This window comes from Phalangium opilio, unplaced genomic scaffold (assembly GCF_054372755.1).
Source record: "Phalangium opilio isolate 3A_F unplaced genomic scaffold, DU_Popi_V2 ptg000032l_1, whole genome shotgun sequence".
Lineage (NCBI taxonomy): Eukaryota > Metazoa > Arthropoda > Arachnida > Opiliones > Phalangiidae > Phalangium > Phalangium opilio.
In genome coordinates this window covers 6,580,791-6,603,740 of record NW_028324159.1, presented here as the reverse complement: position 1 = coordinate 6,603,740, position 22,950 = coordinate 6,580,791, and the positions used below count along the sequence as shown (strand labels likewise).

The 22,950-nt window shown below is 32.0% G+C and overlaps 2 protein-coding genes and 2 long non-coding RNA genes across 4 annotated transcripts; all 4 read left to right on the top strand.

The window, feature by feature from the left end:
* Positions 1 to 8,852: 8,852 nt before the first annotated feature.
* LOC149685515 (uncharacterized) lies at positions 8,853 to 9,698 on the top strand. The gene is made up of 3 exons (XR_016384081.1): positions 8,853 to 8,974; positions 9,044 to 9,534; positions 9,600 to 9,698. It is a non-coding gene; the product is annotated as an uncharacterized LOC149685515 (long non-coding RNA).
* An 817-nt stretch (positions 9,699 to 10,515) lies between these two features.
* LOC149685514 (uncharacterized) lies at positions 10,516 to 11,519 on the top strand. Its single transcript, XR_016384080.1, has 3 exons — positions 10,516 to 11,164; positions 11,241 to 11,319; positions 11,400 to 11,519. It is a non-coding gene; the product is annotated as an uncharacterized LOC149685514 (long non-coding RNA).
* Positions 11,520 to 11,561: 42 nt separating this feature from the next.
* Positions 11,562 to 12,684, top strand: LOC149685513 (uncharacterized). Its single transcript, XM_089871044.1, has 3 exons — positions 11,562 to 11,714; positions 11,827 to 11,922; positions 12,499 to 12,684. Exons 1-3 carry the CDS (start codon positions 11,562 to 11,564, stop codon positions 12,682 to 12,684), a joined length of 435 nt encoding a protein of 144 aa, XP_089727170.1.
* A 6,162-nt stretch (positions 12,685 to 18,846) lies between these two features.
* Positions 18,847 to 22,334, top strand: LOC149685512 (uncharacterized). Its single transcript, XM_089871043.1, has 3 exons — positions 18,847 to 19,034; positions 19,098 to 19,179; positions 21,963 to 22,334. The coding sequence occupies exons 1-3, from the start codon at positions 18,847 to 18,849 to the stop codon at positions 22,332 to 22,334; spliced, it is 642 nt and encodes a 213-aa protein (XP_089727169.1).
* Positions 22,335 to 22,950: the final 616 nt, after the last annotated feature.

Sequence of the window (22,950 nt, the reverse complement as noted above, 5' to 3'; positions counted from 1 at the left end):
GATTTCTAATTATTGACATAGGCCGTTTATTTACCATACGAGTTTCTCTATTCCCGTTCATCGGCCTCGTTATTTACATTTCCTATCCTTGAAATAGGTCTATCAATAAAGAGGAATGGGTTTAAGTTGAAATAATTTCTAAAGTTTATATTTAGAAGTATTAAGTTGAAATAGCATTAAACTTGAATATAAATAGTATTAAATTTGAAATATGCTTATATTAAGGTTAATGAAAAAGTATTAAATTTGAATATTTATTATATAAATTCATTTCAATGTATTTTACGAATTTTTAGAGTTGTATACACTTGAACTTAAATACAGTGTTAGTTGCGTTAACGACTCTACCGTCATATACGTTTGAACCAATATATCCGAAAGGTAATATGACACATAAGCCTAACAATGACGCCTTGATTGTTTCGCTGACGCCATAGGAAGACACGTCATTGACGTCACAGCAGGATTGTGAGAAAAATGTTTGATTCACTGGCGCCATTAGAAGAGAAAAAATGTTGTGGGTGCCATGTTTGATTCATTGACGCCATATTTACTGTGGCAGATCATGTGGCAGATCTGCCACACTGACGCCATGTACGTTTCACCGACGTCACAGCAGGATTGTGAGAAAAATGTTTGATTCACTGGCGCCATAAGAAGAAAAATGCTGTGGGCGCCATCTTTGATTCATTGACGCCAGTGAGAAAAATGTTTGATTCACTGGCGCCATAAGAAGAAAAATGCTGTGGGCGCCATCTTTGATTCATTGACGCCATATTTACTGGTGGCAGATCATGTGGCAGATCTGCCACACTGACGCCATGACCCAAATTCGGTATTCTCCTACTACTTGTAGTAGATGTTTACGGTAATGAAATAATAACCCCCAAATTCCATTACCTAATTCATTATCCAAGTAGCATTCGTAAATTTGGTCCTCTATTCCCTTTATCTTGTATGCGATTCGAAGCAAAACATTTTTACTTCAAAGTTATAGCGAATATATCTAAGAATTTCATAAATTTAAACAAAACAATGAGCGAACGTCATCAAATGGCACAATGTTACTACAGGTTAATAAAACATAGAAATCAAGCTGTGAGTGGAACAAGCAAAGGCAAGCAAGTTCTGAAAACTAAGTTTACCGCATCACTCCAAGATAAATTGAGCCAAGTATTTCCCGAACTAACTTCATATTTTACTCTCTCTTCAGCTGTTAGTGAAGGTGTAGCGTACCGAGTAGGAAATATTTTAGTAATGCACTCGCTCGATGGAATTGTGAAAACATTTTGTGAAATAAATTACCTTTTTTATGTAAACCAAGTGATACATATCTGCGGAAATGAGCTTAAAGCTGTTAATTTCGATACAGCTTTACATTCTTATTAAGTGAAAAAATATCCAGACGAATGGTACATATTTGCAGCCGGAACCGAGGTTTATTACCACATGCACAATACACTCTTAAAATCAAAGGTGTGATTTAGCACCTTTTTCTTGATTTTGACGGGTCCAAAAACAGCACCATTAATGTGGTTAAAGAACGCCTCTGAAAGTTTTAAATGGCCCATTTTCAACACTTTGCGTCTTAAAAATATTTTCTCCCGACACATTTATTACACCTTTTAAAGCTTTATCTTACACCTTTTAAGAACCATATATTTAAAATGTGTTCTTAAAGTGTCTGTATGTTCTTCTAATATTCTTCAAAAGGCGTCAATTTTGGCTTGAAGTGTGAAATTGTGCAGAAATGGAATATTACACTCTTAAAAGGTGTGATTTAGCACCTTTCGTCTTAATTTAAAGTTGTTAAACAACACCTCTGAAAGTGTTAAATGGACCATTTTTAACACTGCATCTTAAAAATATTTCCCACTGACACATTTATTACACCTCATTGGGCTATTTCTTACACCTTTTAAAAACAATATTTTTAAAAGGTGTTCTTTAAGTGTTTGTATGTTCTTCCAATATTCTTAGAAACGCGTGAATTTGAATTATTGAAGTGGGAAATAGTGCAAAAAAGGCGTGAAATACTGTAGGAAGCCTTTATTACACAGCGTGATTTTAATACAGTTTGACACCTTTATCACATGGTGCTACTCTCAACAAAGGTGCTATATATACTTTTCACTGTACACACACAAATATTTAGCGATTTTTAACACCTTTGAATGTAGTTTTTAAGGGTCCACATTTCACACGGACCGAAACCATAGTTGGGAGGTCCCATTCGACCAAACTCCCGCAATTTAGGCGGTTTTCGAAAAGTGGTAATTAGCCTCAAAAGACTACACTTAACCAAGTATTCATTGCCCAAATTTCTCTGATAATAACAGAGTTGCAAGGTGATACATTATGTAACGATTTGAAGGCTTATCTAAATATAAGGGAAAGATGAAATAAGCCATAATCCATAACATATCCTTTGTTATTATTGTAACATGATGCTTAAAAAGATAAATATATATTTAAATTATGGTAAATAAACATGTTCCAGTAAATTGTTGAGATATTTATGGATTTTTAATGAAAGGTTTGTCTGTAGTGCAAATTTACATCAGCAGAATCGCGCAATTTTAGTGCAGAAGAAATTTTGTTATTATATGGGTTTTCAAAACTATTAATTCAACCGATAACCAATACTTTGGACCGTATGCGCAGAGTGTGGGCGTCGTGAGCACTTAACGATAAATTAACCTTGTTCGATTGGATAAAAAATGTTAAACCCGGGACGCAATGCGTCAAAACAATTAATGATTATAGAACTTTATGGGTAATGTCAAATAAGGTGGACTTCGAAACTGTTCATTAGATATTAAGCTGAACGGATTTAAACACACTTATTTGAAAAATGGGTTTCGAAAATAAGAATGGAAATTGTTCAACAGAGGTGCAGTTTAACACCTTATCAACTCGTCTTTCGTAGTAAAAGATAATTGTTACTCTTTTATGTGTGTTGTGCAATTCCTTACAGGGAGCGTCTCAGCACCTTTGCGAGCTTAAAATAACACTTTTAAGCTTGCCGCATAACGCCTTTAAGAGTGTCGCGTAACGCCTTTAAGAGTGTCGCGTAACGCCTTTAAGAGTGTCGCGTAACGCCTTTAAGAGTGTCGCGTAACGCCTTTAAGAGTGTCGCGTAACGCCTTTAAGAGTGTCGCGTAACGCCTTTAAGAGTGTCGCGTAACGCCTTTAAGAGTGTCGCGTAACGCCTTTAAGAGTGTCGCGTAACGCCTTTAAGAGTGTCGCGTAACGCCTTTAAGAGTGTCGCGTAACGCCTTTAAAAGTGTCGCGTAACACTTTTAAGAGTGTCCTGTAATGCTTTTAAGAGCGTCGCGTAACGCTTTTAAGAGTGTCGCGTAACGCTTTTAAGAGTGTCGCGTAAAGCTTGATTTCCACTAGGGTGCGTAAGTCCCTACAGGCGATAAAAAGCGTCAAAATTACGTTGCGTACTTTTTACGCGATGCGCAAAGCGATTTCCACTTCAGACATTTCACGCGCTTGAAATATTTTGGCGCAATTTTTTGAACCAATAAAGTAATTGAAAATTTCCTAAGCCTATTTTTAAAAGCAAAATGGATATCGCAACGATCGCTACTATTTCAACTCTGGGAAGTTTAGCAGCTAATTTAAGTGTAATCAATTTGGGATTAGTTTTACTAATATCAAGAATAATACAAAAGAAAAGAAATAAGTACCGCAAATCAGTTTGGGTTAGAAAAATATTTCAAAGACGAAAACAACGTGGCTACTACAACAATGTGGTGCAAGAAATGCGCAAGAGCGATGATGAAAGTCATTTTAGGTAATTGTAGGAAAAGGTATAGGTTTATCAGATGCATAGTTTGACTGTTTGAGTATAACTTCATAACAGATTTTTTCGGATGACTGCAAGTCAGTTTGATTACCTGTTATCATTGATTGAGGCAAGAATAACAAAGAAGGACACCCGTTTTAGAAAAGCAATATCAGCAGCGGAACGTTTGGCGATAACACTTCGGTGTGTGCAAAACATTTGTTAGGCCTTATTGCCATTTTAACCTAATATACTCTTGACAGTTATCTAGCTAGTACTGACATGCAACTAAGTGTGGCTTTCGCTTTCCGTGTTGGTCCAGCCACAGTCTCGAAAATTGTTCGTGAGACTTGCTATGCCATATGGGAATTCTTAGCTCCTAAGTATTTGATTTTTCCGAAAACTAAAGAAGAATGGAAAAACATATCAGCCGGGTTTCAAGGAATGTGGAATTTGCCTCACTGTCTTGGAGCTGTGGATGGGAAACACGTTGTTATAGAATCTCCCTCCAACAGTGGTTCTAAATATTACAACTATAAAGGAGCCTTTAGCATTAATTTGATGGCTATGTGCGATTCCCATTATCGATTCACTATGGTAGACATTGGAAGTTACGGCAGTCAAAGTGACGGTGGAGTTTTTTCAGAATCCACATTTGGCTCAAAGCTTTTGAATCAAAAACTAGAAATTCCTGATGAAGAACCACTGCCAGGAACAAGTGATAACTTCCCTTATTTTTGCGTTGGTGACGAAGCCTTCCCATTACATCGCAACCTCATGAGACCCTATCCGGGCCGTAATAACCCCCACGAAAAGAAGATCTATAACTACAGGTTAAGTCGAGCGCGACGCGTGATTGAAAACACGTTCGGGATACTATGCTCAAGGTGGAGAATTTTTAGAAGACCCATTCGTGCCAAACCAGCCAACGTAGATAGTTATGTTCGAGCTTGCGTTTGTCTGCATAATTTCTTGATGACAGACGATATGGGTAAACCAAGGTTTCAACGAAATTACAACGCCCCTTCAACTGGAGACCAAGTGCGACAAGATGGGAAGATCATCGACGGAAAGTGGAGATCACAAATAACCTCATCATGCGCTATCAGAGGTGGTTGTGGCATTAAATCTGGCAACAACCACAGTAAAAAAGCCGCGGAATTAAGAAACCGCCTAGCTTTGTATCTGTGCAATGAGGGGGCCGTTGGTTGGCAAAATGAATATGTAAATAGGGGAAAATTACCCGAGGAATAGGGAGATGGACAAACCTCCACAAACTATTTTACTTAAAAAGGTTTAATGGTACATTGTATTTGTTTGTAAAGTTTTTGTTTGTACATTGTTTTACATAGAAAAGATAGCTTGAGTAGAGCTCTTAACTTATGTATTTTTCATTTTTCTGAGTCTCAAAAAGTAGTTTCTCAATATTGAACCTGACTTCTGCCTGGCTATCTGGAGACAACTTTCTTACTCTTTCTTCAACACTCTTGAAGTAGTGAAAGAGTTCATCTTGCTTTTCTGTCTCCTCTTTTGGTTTATTTTCCATAAATGCACTCGCCATGGTTTTAGCCAGTAGAGTGTGATTGAAGTCTTTCACGCTGTCAGTGGCCTTTTCCACCAACTTCATTAATTTGATGTCTGTAGCGTCAAACTTGCTTCTTTTGGGCTTGGGTTTACATTGATAATCCAACTCCTCGTTTAATTGACTAGGTCCATCACCACCATTACTACTATTAGGTTCGTCAATGTGCCTAAATAAAGGAAACTGTCGGGTATAGATTCCAAGTAAAAATTAAACTCGGTCATTTACTCAGTATCTGCATTTCCATCGAGATCAGGACGAGGGTTTGTTATTTCTTGGAAAGGTTTTGTGGCCTCCAAATCTCGGGTTTTTTCATCATCAATTTCGTCTTCTTTGTCCTCCGTATACTCAGCGTCATCATCAGATACATTGCTTGTAGTTCTGTGTGATAGATGATAGAAAAAATATTTTAAATTTTTTATATAAACCGATTTTTTTAAGTATTGACTAACTGTCGATGAGAAACGTGAACCTCCAATAGATTTTTAAGTATGTCGTAAAGTTTCCATCTGGGTGGAGCCACTTCACGACTGCCAGCTCCACTTTTTAAACTGAGTTTATATGCTTTTCGTTCACGAATAAAACGGTCTTTGAGACCTTTCCATTTAGTAGCAGCTTCATTTTCTAATATAATAACAGAAAATAGAAAATACTTTAATATCAGCTCTTTTTTAGATTTATGAACAGAAATAAAAAATGAAGTTTGATTTAACTAGATTTAACTTCTCAAATTCCAGAAGTTCGTATATTCAAAATTGTAATGAGCGGCTAAATGTTTTTTCAACTAAAAAAATTATCCCCTTTTCTAAAATAGTACTAAATTGGGTATGTTTTTATCCCTAAATATTCCTACCTATTCCAAATTATTGCTAATAAGCTTCATTACAGCTATCTTTTCCACAATATTGTTATTATAGTTTCTTTCTACCCTAAAAAGAGGAGCACTTTAAGTCATTCGTGAATTATATAATTTTCATATCATATTCTAAATTCCATTTCCTAAAATATCAATTGCTAGTAAAAGCTAATATCAATTGAAATTGACAGGATTGACCAAGGGTTAGCGTAGGCAGTAATACACTCAAAAAAATGTAGTGTTTATTCAGAGTGAAAATGGTGTAATTTTTAATTCCACCTTTAATACACCTAACATTTTCACGTGAACAGCAAAAAGGGTGTTATATTGGTGTTTTAAAGGTGGCCATTATCTTCGAAAAAAAGCTTAGTTAATAAAGGTGTAAAATCTATCTGGAATTACGCCTTTTTTGGAAAGGGTGTTGTTAAGGTAGACCTCAGACTTTATACTTAAATACCATGAAAAATTGATAAACTGGTATTGTTAGCAAAATTCTGCAGAATTTTTCATTGCCACATATAATGAAAATGACAAAATTTTTTTTCCATCATCGCTTAAATAGTAGAAACTGTAAGCTATAATCACATACTTGTACGTATAGCCAATTTAAACAGCGCATTTAAAATAAAGAGACCCGTTCACTGCAGAACTAGCAACACGTACGCGTAAAAGCTGATTTACATGGTTTCTAAAAATCTGCTTGTGCGTGAACTTTTTGCTAGTGACAGAGCTCGAGATTTTTTATTTACGTTTTTACAGGCTCAAGCGCAAGCTTCAAGCATTTTGATTTACATGGTTTTAAATATATATTTTAAGATATAACTTGAAATTGTTCAGATTTTCGTTAAGCGTAATGTTTCAAACTTTTCTTAAGCCTAATGTTTCAAACTTTTCTTAAGCCTAATGTTTCAAACTTTTCTTAAGCCTAATTTTTCAAACTTTTGCTAAGCCTAATTTTTCAAACTTTTGCTAAGCCTATTTTTTCAAACTTTTCTTAAGCCTAATTTTTCAAACTTTGCTAAGCCTAATTTTTCAAACTTTTGCTAAGCCTAATTTTTCAAACTTTTGCTAAGCCTAATTTTTCAAACTTTTGCTAAGCCTAATTTTTCAAACTTTTGCTAAGCCTAATTTTTCAAACTTTTGCTAAGCCTAATTTTTCAAACATTTGCTAAGCCTAATTTTTCAAACTTTTGCTAAGCCTAATTTTATAAATATATGTTTGACCTAATTATTCAAATATGTGTTTGATAGTCATAACGTCAATTCGGAACATTTGCCAATTTTGTGAAAATGATTAAAAACGGAAAATTCATTCATGGCGGTAGCTTTTTTTTGCGCTTGCTAGAAAAAAACAAAATTCGTTTTGGTTGCGGATTGAGCTTGTAAAACACCAAACCAAGGAACAGGCGAAGCTACAAGCAGTCATGTAAATGGCCGAGCTTGAGCTTGTTTAGAAAAGATATTTCAAGCAAAATCGTGTTTCACGAGCTACAATCGTGCATGTAAATGAGCCTTTAGGACTGCTAAATGTTGTGCCAGCTTAAACTCTCAAATGTCACTGTTTATTCGCCACTAGCATTAGCAAGGATGAATCGTGACAATGTCGAAAACTATTAAGTATGCTCCTTTAACTAAGCTTTATGGAAATATTTTGGAAGGTTATAAACGAGCACATCCAGACAATAAAGTTCTAAAGCTCAATCAGAGGCAAACGATATTTGTAAAAGCTTAAAACGGAAATGAACTTTGACTTTCAAGTCGAGAAAAACATTTCTGAGTGGAAAAGAAAAATCTCTTTTTAAATTAATCAAATTAAATTTGTAAATTAAGACAAATCATAGTCCGTTGAGGGGGGGTTAAAGAAATGTGATGTGGTTTTCAGGGGTCTTAGAAAACGTGACAGAGCGTGATCTGGGGGAACGGGGGGGTCAGAAAATGCCATTTTTTGCGTGACGTAGTTTATGGACGGTCCCTTTACCTGTAGCTATCTTCTACAGTGCATTGATCCTATACATTTATTATTTTATTTCTGTAACAAATGTAACTTATAATACTTTAAAAACATTAATTTTACTATTTCTTTCCACTTCACTTCTGAGCTTTATTGCGTATTCAGCCATAATTAAGTTACAAATATACATTTACTTTAGAATACACTACATCTTGGTGAGACCTAAAATTTACTGTTAATTTTATACTTGTCAAGCATATGATAATGTAACTCTTTACCAGCCGGAAAAAGCGCCCAGCAGTCTGAAGTAGTTTCAACTTCAAATGAATGTAGGTTCACATCAAAAGATTTGGTTTTTAATATTATACCACATATGTATAGTTCTGATTTAACAGAAAATATGTATCTGATTTCAAGAAACCAAGTTTTGTCGTCAGTAACCAATAAGAATAATATACCCCCTTTGGTGTAAGTTACATTATCATAAGTGGCTGTAGAAACTACATACAAATAAGGGCTATGAGGAAGTTTATCGTCCAAAATGTTTTGTAAGTTTTTTGGAAAATCTCACCGATTCATAAATTTTCCATTTGAGGTTTTTTGGATACCATTAATTTTAGTTGTTATAGAATTATAACATTCAAACATTTGGTGTCTTACAGATAAAGTTTTAGTTATATTTTTGAAGTTTCGACTATTAGCGGCAATGGTTTTGAAAAAAGCGTGCTTGGCTTCGAATCTCATGCAAGATATTGGAAATAATGGACCGCATTTGCGAATGTAGCTAGGGTAGTGTATCAAATAATGAAACTTTGGAGTTAGACTCGAAGGCCCAAATAGATCTATAACACTTTTTAGGAATTCAGGAATTTGATTTTCCAAAGACTCAATTTGCACCATTGAAATTTTTTCAATGAAAAGGAAATCACAAAGCTTACGCAATTTTAGGTAAACGAGCCAATATTCATTTCCGGGATTAATGTGATTATAGAACATTAACGGAAAGAGTCTGAAAAGGCAAAATAACTCACTAGCCGATCCCTTTAAAGTTCCATTCCCACAAATTGCATTTTTAATTTGAGGCTGGGGCCTACTAGTTTCGCTTTTTCCGTAATTGAAATTTGAAATTACACAGTTAATCTCGTCCATAGTTAACTTATGCTCTGAAACATAATTGCATAAAACTTGTTTTAAAACAAATGGTATATAATTCCTTCCATAAGGTCGTGCATTATATCGGGTGTAAGTTGTTGAGTTAAATCAAAATACGACAATTTCAATAATGGGCTTTCACTTTTAACACCATAAAGGGAAGATTCCCTAGGATCCCTTACAACATTTGATATATGGTATTTATGTCTTTTCATCGTCCTCAATACAACATCTTTTTCTGACATTTTTTCTGGGATCTCAGTTTTGTCTGTCATACAGAATCTACAGATTCTACCCGAATTAAAAGAAGCCGTAAAACCTCCAACTTTATGTTGACCGAGATTATCACCTGTTATTATAGACGCGTACCCTTTTATATTGCGGTTTAAACATTTTACATAAACTCCTTCTTTAGCTAAAGTTTCTAATTCAGAAATAAGCGGTTGAAGAATCTCAGACCAGCCAAAATCGTCAACATCTTGAGATTTGGAAAGTGATATTAGATGAATATATTCGAGTTTAGACCGATATTTATATTTTCGGTTTAGAACTGAAAAATAGCAGCCCACAACTTTATGTTTCCCGCGTTTGGAACCTAACGGATTGACAAGTTCGAATTCATCAAAATAGATCTGCAAGTGAAGGGCGTCCGCTGCTACTTTCTTGCAAAAGGAGCCATTTAAAAAATGAGAAAAAAATTGCCCTTCCGGTTCAGGGGTAGCATTTTCATGATAATCAAACGCCTCTAAGTCCTGGTATATATTTTCAATTGTTCTTAATATTGGAACATAATGAAAGTAATGTTTTTTAGTGCTTTCTGCAGTTTGTGCAAATGTCATTTGTGTAGGTCCAATCATTCCCATTTCCGTGATGCAGACGCGTTTCACCTTGTGAATAGAGTTTAAGCTGTTAAAAACTCCTGCTAGAGCTTCAATGTCGTCTGTTATTGCTTTCTTTCTGGATTCATAGTCTAAAGTCTCGTCAAACATTTTGTTCGCTTGAGCCGTCAACATTTCTTTTCATAACTCCAGTAAATCGTTACACGAGTCCTGAACAGTTGAGTGTGCCAATTTATTTTGCTCACAATATTTTAATAATATTAATAATGTTGCATTCTTCAAAACAAGTGGACGTGTTTGGCGTGTGGTCGTTTCCTAATTTGACCGAGTGTCAGGGTCTGAAAAATCATGCTCAAGATCCATTAGGATTTCAGCTTGATCGTTAGGCCCAGGTGATTCATTGCGAAATTCGTCCAACAGTGCCGTTGGATGATTATTTCGAAGATGACGTCGATAATATAACACTTTCTTGTATGTTTTACCACACCCTCCTATGTTACATATAATCCGATGATGAGGTTGGTTTTCGTGGTTCAGCTGAATGTGTGTTAGCAATAGAGGAAGTTTTTTGCAGTAGTAAGTACACTTATCACAACTATAAAGCTTTACATTTTGGTCGTCCATTTTGTGGCTATTATTAAAATAAATAATCTACTTATGAAGTTATGATATTAACTCTTGCTATAAAAATTATTTCTAACGTTTTAATTTAAAGGATTCTATTGAAGACAATTTTTTTCTGAAAACGTTCTACATGCATACCAATGTGGCAGAAACTTCATTTTTTAACTGTCGTCCACTCCCCTCTCCTATTCCACCTTTCGAATAAAAAACATAAGAACCAAGTAAAGGGGGAGAAGGGCGTACGAATATCTTTTTTTGTTATGAATTTTTTTAATGTTTTATACGGTGGTTAGGAAAACCGAGATAAGAATCTTTAACGCAAAAACCTTTTAAAAAACACAGAAAGTGACCGAAGTTCAAATATGTAAGCGTTTCTACGAGCATTAACCTCGCCAAAGTATAGGTTGAATCACTTAATTGGAAGGTGTTGGACCCCTTAGATATCGGATCACTTTGTAGCAAAAGTAATAAATGTATACTTTTTAAAAAAGAATTCACTTCTCGGAAGATATTGGACATGTAAGATGCGCAAGCTTTCTTTCTAAACAAAATGTACCAATGTTCTTTTGTTAACCCTAATATTTCTTGCATATTTTAAGAGCCAGTTAATTTTAAGTAACACCCGAATTCGCATACCAAAAAACCAATTTAAGGTTGAAATCTCTGGCAGACTCGTAGTTGCATCTCGCCGGGCTCCAAATAGTGTGTAGAAAGGAAGGAAAGATAATTCATGAATAGTGCTAATTTAAGATTCAGAAATAATGGCATCAAACTTTTTCGAGGTTCTTCTATGTAAAGGAGATGATAGAACCATCATTAATTTTAATGGGAATACATTAGACAATCTAAAAGATTATATTGCTCGAAACAAAGACGAGCTTTCTCAATATCATGGAGGAAACGTTGTGTATCAGGTGAGTCATTCAAACTAACTAGAGTTAAGAACCTTGAGAGAACCTGACATAATAGGGAAGCTTAACTGTGGTATAAATTAAAATTAATAAGAATTCTTATTATATCATTTAGGTTTTTGATGATAATTACAAAGTGAATGTTAATATCACGAAGAACACAGTGCTCAAAAATAAAATGATAATTCAAGTTGTTGAAAAAGTGAATCAGGTAAATATTTTTAATTAATTATAAAATCCAACTTCCCCAACAATGCCTTCCATCTCTGCTTTTTCCGTGTCCCACTTTAAAGGGCAAGTCTCATTTAAAATATATTTTCTAAATCCAATTTATTGATGCAGGGAGTAATAAACGTTTTTACTGACGTACTTAAAATTTACAATTTAAATGAGACCTGCCCTTTTCATCGACCATTGTCTAGGCATTTTTAAAACATAAAAATCGTCCACTCCCGGGTAAACACTCACGTCAGTGAGCTCCTTTAAGCGTTAAGAGGGCACAGAAAAGTGCGCGCAAACTTAGAGGAAAACGTTCAAAGCGTGAACACTCCCCCTCACCTCTTTGACTTCACTAACGTATTTAGCTCACAAAGGGCCTGGCAACACAGCTCCGAATGTAAAGCTGATATACTAATGAACTATCTCTAGCCTCTTTAGTGACACTATCTATAAGCCCATGTGGTGAAGTGAATATATTTTTCTACAAAAAAAAAATATTTAGTATCCTTATTTCTTTACATGCATGGTATCATTGCTCTAAATATATTCAAAAATATATTAACATTAGGTCAAGAGTTCGTCAGAAAATGAACAATATCATGGTAATCATCATTCTTCGTCTGAATTACTTCAAAACGCTGTACCACAACCCAGCTTGATTTCATCTGGTTCATCAACAACGGGATTGATTAATTCTGGTTCATTATCCCCAAGCTTCAGTTCTTCTGAATTATCACCGGAACCAACGTGGTAGGAAGTTTCATTCTAAATGAAGCATACTTAAAGGGGGAGTGAAATATCAAATCAGTTAATATTATAAAAAACGTCTTGGTTTGGACCAAGGCCGAAAAAACAAACGATATGTGTGAGGTTTATCAATTGCCTGAAGTTTCAGATATTTCAATTTTTTTAGTTATTTTTATCCATTTAATCCTTAATCAATATTAAGTTCAATCAACTGATTTTACTGTTAATCGATCTATTCCCTCTAAATTAATTGAAAAAATTACATATCTACGCTTTTTCAAGAACAATTACATTTTCCGAAAACATTTTATCATGAAATTAATTATTTTGAAGGGAGTACGTGTTGAGAACTTAGTATTGAATATTTGAAATACTGTGTCTAAAAAGACCAAGCGAACTTTGACATAATTCGAAAGGAAAATGTAAATATTTAATAGTGGATGCCAAACCAGGGTGTTGCACGAATTCATACATTTAATTTCGTATAACGAAATGCTACATTTCTATTGTCGCCTCTATGAAAGAAAGGTTGCACTGCAATTTCCCTCTTCGTACTTTAGACTTTCTTGGGGGGGGGGGGCTAAGTTAAGTGTGACCTTCTTCGTTTAAAATGAATATAACAATCCATTGGTACTGAAACATTTCTTTTTATGTAATTTTTACCTATACCTTTGGTCATATTTATACCGATATCATATTTTTCCAGTGCTACCTACTAACAAAAACCACACAGGATAAACGATGTTGCTTTGTCTTAAGTATACGGCATTCGTTTTATAACTAGTCTGAACAAAATAAATTTCAATTATCATATTTTTTTTAACATCAGTCTTCTTAGCAACTTACCGATTTAAGTTTTTTTTTGATGCAAACTTGAAAATTTGTCAAGCCAGCAACAATTAAAACTATGTCCGTGAAGGTGCTTACACGAAATCCCTTCAAAATAATTAATTTCATGATAAAATGTTTTCGGAAAATGTAATTGTTCTTGAAAAAGCGTAGATATGTAATTTTTTCAATTAATTTAGAGGGAATAGATCGATTAACTGTAAAATCAGTTGATTGAACTTAATATTGATTTAGGATTAAATGGATAAAAATAACTAAAAAAATTGAAATATCTGAAACTTCAGGCAATTGATAAACCTCACACATATCGTTTGTTTTTTCGGCCTTGGTCCAAACCAAGACGTTTTTTATAATATCTGTTACTTCAGTCTTAATGTAATTAAATTTTGAATAATTATGTTTGCTTTACCGTCATACATTTGGGGTTGATCTATTTCTAATTGCTTAAAGAAGTACTTAAGTATCGTTAATTACATTTAACTTATATCTAATAACATTGATTTCGATAAGCATATAACGTTGCACTTTATTTATGAAAGAAGCTTATTGAAATATGGAAGAAAAATATTTGTTTCGTACACTGTATACATATACAGTGGTGTCGAGATCAGACAAAAAGCTTCCATTAAGTACAACCCCCAATACTGCCAACGGGTGATGTCATACTAAATTATACAGGGTGTAAATAAATGTTTAGAATTCATGTTTTATTGTATGCAAGTGACAACGAGTGACAAGGTACAAAAAGAATACTGGAGAATGCAACAAAATATTTTAAAGCACTGTCCTACGATTAGTCTTAGAACGTGGGCCTCAAATTGCAACCTCTTAACTGTTTGGTAAACACCTCAACGTAAATATTCGACGTTTGTACCATTGTGGTTTAGGCACTCTTCCAGACGACTGTCCATGTCTTGCAATACATTTGCAAGCAGTAAACTCATGACGCATGGTAAGACTAATGGTATTGCCGTCTTACGAAATCCTCGTCCGTTAAAGGGATAGAATCGATCTTTTGACTACTAATGAAAAGCTTTCATTTTTTTAAATCAGATAGAACCTAAAATTACGTTTTCAAAAATATATAGATATTGATAGTTTTAATAACTTAACTATTTTTAATTAATTTTTAAAAGTATTAGTTTTCGGGGCCGCTCCGATCACTGCTCCCTCTACAGGCGTTTGCAAAAACACGAGCGAAAAAACTAAATTACTCCCGCGACTTTCCTCTCGCTCGGAGGTACAGTAGATTTACTCCTAAAAGTAGTTTTCATACTATTCTGCATTTTCGCCAAATAAAAATAACTCATTTCGATACGGGGATGATTTGAAAGTTATAAATGAAGGTAAATAGTTTCACTGTAATTTTGGTGTTCATAGTAATAGTTTTACTATGTTTATTTACAATTAAAAATATGTTAAAGCTTCGATTAGGGCCATTAGGCTAAAATATGGCCATCCCATTATTATACATGGAAGCTAAGCCTTTGCCAAAATAGCGCAAAAATGTGGTGTTTTGGACATTACCTGTAACAATTTTGACAAATCTCTATCATCCTTACTCTACAACGTAACCGAGAGTTAAGAGAACAAAGGATAATAAACATGAAAAATCAGAATTATGTTTACAAAGGTCTTCTCAAATATGCGCCGTTTCCCCCAAATATGCGCCGTTTCCCCAGTGATAGTGAAAGTGAAAAGCTACTATACAGTGGTCTAGAGCTCCCTTCATTCTCCTAATTCCAAACAACCAATGAATCAAGAGACATTTGCAACGTCATAGTGTGAAAAACAAGTTGGGCGGTATTTCGCGGCTAGTTTGAATTTCAAAATATCTAACGTACTTTTCTTAATTTTAAACGTTTTAATTCGATTTTTTTCTTGGCACACATAATTTTAGGCACATTTTTTTTACCTAAAACTGCCCTCATCTTGTACAAGTCGGAAAACGTTGATCCTATCCCTTTAAGGCTTGATGTAGGGGGGTATGATAATGCCGGTAGTGATGCCCTTGTAAACTGGCACAAACAGTAGAATGGCTTAGTGCAACTTCTTGTTCCACCGCTCTACTATTAGCATGAATTGGCTTCAAAACGTGCTACGATGTCAAAATCTCTATCCTCATTACAGACTATACAGTCTCTTTTACGTTCACGATCTTGCACTACCGAAATCACGAAGGTGCTCGCCAATGTCGGAAAAAGTGCTTCGCACCGGATAATGTCGGTGTGGAAACCGTTCGGCCTAAAGCACTGCCTTTAGTTGAACGTTACTGCGACCTTCACCCAAAATAAACATCCTGTCCAATTTGTCCTGGTTGGAATAGGTTGGCATTTTGCTAGGAAACGAGACTAACTACTGTAATTCTACTACTTAGCTCCTACACTGAAGACCCTGTATATCAAAAGGAACCGGAAGTACCTCAAAGTTGAGTTTTCAAAGATTGCCAGATTGAGCAGGTCATGGGATTAAAAATGACGAAGGTCGCTTTAACGTTCAACAAGTGACACCGCGGTATGTTTTTGGTGCTCCAATGTCCTCACCCGATAGGTCCAAACAATTACCATCCTGGTTTTTCGGCTCAGCGTTGCGGTATTGCCGGTTCCATTAGAAATACAAGGTCTGTAGTATTACAATTGTAACAATACTCCTGTTAAAAAGGCACACATACCCCCTCCCCCCAAAAACGTTTAAATTTCGCGCCTTTCAATAGCTCTCTTTTCAATATGGGGAAAAATGATTTTAAATGACAATTTTTTAAGTGTAAGAATTAAACAGGAAAATGGAGGCTGAGTGAAAGATAAGTGTAGTTTTAATTATAATTTGTTAGTTTAATTATAAGGTATCCATGAATTTACCAAAAACATTCGTGTTTTGGGTTAATTTTACATTAATTATACTTGATTAAGTTTAATTTAACGGTTTATCTAGTGTGGATTTAGTTTATAATACAAGTTTCAATGAAATATTAACTTTAATTGCAATTACTCTAAAATATGTATGCGCTTTTGATGTATTTTAATGATGAATTAAATTAATTCGAAAGTGAAATAGGAAACATCTGTGGCTGTGCGAAAAACTTGCCTTGTTTTAATCTTAATTTTAGCGCAGTTTGGGAGAGACGATTAAGCTTAAAAGTATAATTTATTGGAATTTTTTACCCTAATTGGAACGTTTTGTGCAGTTTAACATTTTTGCCACAGTCATTATTTTACCCTAAACTTTTGAATTTCGCGCCAATTAATGTACTTTAAACATAGTTGAAATTAACTGAAGTGTGAAATAGAAAACATTGGGATTTACCAACGGCTTGGGTAGTTTTAATCTTAATTAAACAGTTTATTTAAGATTTTAATCCAAAAAATGAATATTTTTGGTTTAATTTCACGTTAATTATATTTAATTGATTTAAAATTAACGTAGGATTGTGTTTCGGCAGTGTACATTTAGGCTATAAATGACTTTCAATATATACTTAACCTTAATTGCAATTTTTAGTGGGTTTTGAATCTTATTTTACCTTAAACTTTCGAATTTCGCGCCTATTAATGTACTTTAAAGATAATTTAAATTAACTAGGTATGAGATAGAAAACATGGGTCTATACAAACAGCTTGTGCAGTTTTAATCTTAATTAAGTATTTTATTTCAAAGTTACTCGAGTTCTCATCCAAATATGTATATTTCATGTTTAAATTCACGTTAATTATACTTAATTAAGTTGAAATTAATGAAGGATTGAGGTTTGGCAGTGTTGATTTAGCTTATAAAATGAGTTTCAAATCACCTTAATTGTAAAGTTTAAAAGAGTTTTTCATTCTTGCCAACACAATGTGTTAAATTTTTATCATACCACGTGCTAAATTTGCGGTAACATAAAGATCATCTATAACATATGTTAATGAATGATATCATTCTATAGTTTAGCAACTTTGGCTTCAAAAACAGTAATTAAATTAAATACCTAAACAATTCATAGCAATTTAGACAAATAAACAAACGGCAATGTGAACTGTGGATATAGCCAACAACGTAACCCTCCGTTGCTGACGTGGTTACGTTGGAAAAATCTGCGCTGATGTAAACATGGAAATTATTTGACTAATTAAATTACATAACGACACTGTCCTCCTGGATTAATCAGCACCACTGTTACTTATATTTATGAATTATCAAAATCCACTGTTGGTAACAAATAGTTAAGCTGCGCTAACGTAAACATCACGACTCTGCCGTAGGGAAAACATATTAAACTTTTTGTCATCTTACCAGTAGTATTTTGAAGTTTTCGATCTTTTCACGGGGTGAAAAGCACTATCTTTATTTCAACACGTTAATAATTTGAATAGGTATGCCATTTTTACATCAAATTGGAAGCGAACACGGTAAATACAGCATAAAAAACCTAGGGTTAACCCGTCCCGGTTAGGCTATGTTTCTAGCATAAAATTGAGCAGACTATACACAGGATTCCAAAACAAATGAGAGCTGGAAATCAGCCCTTATAATAATCTTTAAAGAGTAACTAAAATAGGGTAATGGCAGCCCTCTGCCTTCGACTGTATTAAGCTCTATGGGAAAATAACATGGGATGCTATTAGTCTTTACAACTTAAGCCTTGGCCGTAAAGAACGTCGAAAAACTTACTTCAAAAGATATAAAAACCTCTATTAACTGTAATAATTTACCTGAATTACTTTTCTAGACGAAAATTCGACCTGATAACGACCTATTTCTTATTAAGGGTGCTACAGTTAATTAGAAAATACATATAAAGGTGCTCAAACTCGGACGAAATGCCAAAGTAATTTGTTAGAGTCTACTGCTAAGAAATTAGGAAAATCAGCAAGAAAGCCAACATTTACAATTAGTCAACGTAACTTGTTAGCACCCACAAACTTAGGACCTTCTAGTTGTCAACGAGAACGAAATGAAGAAAATAGGTTTAAGCGCGCTATAAGGTTAGGCTGACCTATGACCCAAAAGTAATTTTTTGACGTACTATCTTAATTAGTTAAATTACAAAAATTAGACTTCATTAATTTAAAATCGAAGCAGGTAAGTTTCTCATTTAAGAAATGCTTGTTAATTTAGAAGTATTCCGAAAACTAACTTCGCTATAGTTTTTCCATATGGCCTGTCACAATTGCCAAAAAAACCGAAAATTTTTAATGCTTTTTCTATGGGACGCTAACCCTAAAAGGTGTGACTTTTTCTTTAACATTACGGAAGGGTGTCATGTCATATCTACAAGGGCCTACCGGCCCTGTAGAATAGAGAAAAAATTTTAAAATATATTATTGTTTTATGGTCCATTGGAATGCAAAGGAAAACCGTTAAAGAATATGCATCGAGATCTACTTTTATGCTGGAATACGTCCTTCCTGTATTTCCAAATCATATTTCTGACCCTAATATATATAACGAACTCTCCGCCAAAATCAAAAATCAAGTTCGTAAAGAAGTTACTTCAATAATTTTCAATGATCAGATGTCAAAATATGGCCTGTAAGCTATAGTAAAATTTAAGTTTTTTTATAAATACTATACAGATTTCAGAAATATTTACAGATATCCGCCTTCTCACGTGTGGACATCAAAATTACTAGTTAGGAAATATCCTCATTTGGATGATGAGCCAGGATGTGGATATGCAAGTTGCTTAAATTTTTATTAATGTTATTAATTGTAATGACTATTATTCATTAACTACTAATTATAGTTATTAATTGTAATGACTATTATTCATTAACTACTAATTATTGTTATTAATTGTAATGATTATTATTCATTAACTATTAATTATTGTTATTCATTAACTATTAATTATTGTTATTCATTAACTATTAATTATTGTTATTCATTAACTATTAATTATTGTTATTCATTAACTATTAATTATTGTTATTCATTAACTATTAATTATTGTTATTCATTAACTATTAATTATTGTTATTCATTAACTATTAATTATTGTTATTCATTAATTATTAATTATTGTTATTCATTAACTATTAATTATTGTTATTCATTAACTATTAATTATTGTTATTCATTAACTATTAATTATTGTTATTCATTAACTATTAATTATTGTTATTCATTAACTATTAATTATTGTTATTCATTAACTATTATTTATTGTTATTCATTAACTATTAATTTTTGTTATTCATTAACTATTAATTATTGTTATTCATTAACTATTAATTATTGTTATTCATTAACTATTAATTATTGTTATTCATTAACTATTAATTATTGTTATTCATTAACTATTAATTATTGTTATTCATTAACTATTAATTATTGTTATTTATTAACTATTAATTATTGTTATTCATTAACTATTAATTATTGTTATTCATTAACTATTAATTATTGTTATTCATTAACTATTAATTGTTGTTATTCATTAACTATTAATTGTTGTTATTCATTAACTATTAATTGTTGTTATTCATTAACTATTAATTATTGTTATTCATTAACTATTAATTATTGTTATTCATTAACTATTAATAATTGTTAGTCATTAACTATTTATTATTGTATTCATTAACTATTAATTATTGTTATTCATTAACTATTAATTATTGTTATTCATTAACTATTAATTATTGTTATTCATTAACTATTAATTATTGTTATTCATTAACTATTAATTATTGTTATTCATTAACTATTAATTATTGTTATTCATTAACTATTAATTATTGTTATTCATTAACTATTAATTATTGTTATTCATTAACTATTAATTATTGTTATTCATTAACTATTAATTATTGTTATTCATTAACTATTAATTATTGTTATTCATTAACTATTAATTATTGTTATTCATTAACTATTAATTATTGTTATTCATTAACTATTAATTATTGTTATTCATTAACTATTAATTATTGTTATTCATTAACTATTAATTATTGTTATTCATTAACTATTAATTATTGTTATTCATTAACTATTAATTGTTGTTATTCATTAACTATTAATTGTTGTTATTCATTAACTATTAATTATTGTTATTCATTAACTATTAATTGTTGTTATTCATTAACTATTAATTGTTGTTATTCATTAACTATTAATTGTTGTTATTCATTAACTATTAATTGTTGTTATTCATTAACTATTAATTGTTGTTATTCATTAACTATTAATTGTTGATATTCATTAACTATTAATTGTTGTTATTCATTAACTATTACTTGTTGTTATTCATTAACTATTAATTGTTGATATTCATTAACTATTAATTGTTGATATTCATTAACTATTAATTGTTGATATTCATTAACAATTAATTGTTGATATTCATTAACTATTAATTGTTGTTATTCATTAACTATTAATTGTTGTTATTCATTAACTATTAATTGTTGTTATTCATTAACTATTAATTGTTGTTATTCATTAACTATTAATTGTTGTTATTCATTAACTATTAATTGTTGTTATTCATTAACTATTAATTGTTGTTATTCATTAACTATTAATTGTTGTTATTCATTAACTATTAATTATTGTTATTCATTAACTATTAATAATTGTTATTCATTAACTATTAATTATTGTTATTCATTAACTATTAATTATTGTTATTCATTAACTATTAATTATTGTTATTCATTAACTATTAATTATTGTTATTCATTAACTATTAATTATTGTTATTCATTAACTATTAATTATTGTTATTCATTAACTATTAATTATTGTTATTCATTAACTATTAATTATTGTTATTCATTAACTATTAATTATTGTTATTCATTAACTATTAATTATTGTTATTCATTTACTATTAATTATTGTTATTCATTAACTATTAATTATTGTTATTCATTAACAATTAATTATTGTTATTCATTAACTATTAATTGTTGTTATTCATTAACTATTAATTGTTGTTATTCATTAACTATTAATTATTGTTATTCATTAACTATTAATTGTTGTTATTCATTAACTATTAATTGTTGTTATTCATTAACTATTAATTGTTGTTATTCATTAACTATTAATTGTTGTTATTCATTAACTATTAATTGTTGTTATTCATTAACTATTAATTGTTGTTATTCATTAACTATTAATTGTTGTTATTCATTAACTATTACTTGTTGTTATTCATTAACTATTAATTTTTGATATTCATTAACTATTAATTGTTGATATTCATTAACTATTAATTGTTGATATTCATTAACTATTAATTGTTGATATTCATTAACTATTAATTGTTGATATTCATTAACCATTAATTGTTGATAGTCATTAACAATTAATTGTTGATATTCATTAATTATTAATTGTTGTTATTCACTAACTATTAATTGTTGTTATTCATTATTAATAATAATTAGTTATTTTATTACTATATGTCGATTTTGAGAAACGTATAACTTAATTCGTTTCATGATTCAGGAAAAATGGAGCAAAAGGTTAATCCATAAATTCAAGAATTTCAGAAGAAACATAAATACAAAGACGGTAGAAAAGAAACGACAAATTTATGCCAAAAGAAAGGCATCGGTTAAAAAGTGTGACGCAACACAAGAGATGAACCGGGATGAAATTCCACACTTAGAAGTGGACGAGCCGCTAACAGAGCACTATTCAGATGAAATGGATTCTTTTGAAAGGGCTCGTTCTGAAAAAACCGATTCCACGCCCAAAACGAATCATGAGGGAGACTCCTTGAAAGAAATGGATTCTCCTAAAATTTTGAAATCAAAAACATATGAATCCACTCCAAAACGATGGAAAAAAAAGATCAGATTTGAAGTATATTTTTAATTTAATTAGCAATCTAAATTTACCCCTATATTAACATTTTTTACAATTATGCCATTTAGATAGAAGAAAGCATGGAGGACGAAATTAGTATTAGAAACCATATTAAGTTCACGGAAGCTGAACTTAAAAAGAAAACAGTAGATATTAGCCCAGGACTTTTAGGGTTTGACCTAGAACATTTGAACATAAAGATGAAAATTGGTACATGTGTTATTTTCAACCGAACAAAAAATATACTAAAAGTCCCCTGCTGTAGAGCGCGAGCTTTCGCCGCCATCTTGGAAAATGGCCGCCGGGAATGCCAGCTACAATGTATTCCACATTCTTCTTCAAAAATTATGAAAATTGGTACACATTATGACTGGGACCACATGAGCATCATAGAAAAATTTTATAGCTCTGTGTTCGATAGTTTGGTCGCCATATTGGAAAATGGCCGCCGTGAATGCAAGGTACAGTATATTTCACCATGTTGTTGCAAAATTACGAAAATTGATAGGTATTACAATCAGAGCTTTGTGAACCTCATAGTAAAATATTGAAGCCATTAATCAGATAGTTTGGCCGCCATGTTGGAAAATGGCCGCCGGGAATGTCATTTAGATAGAGTATATTA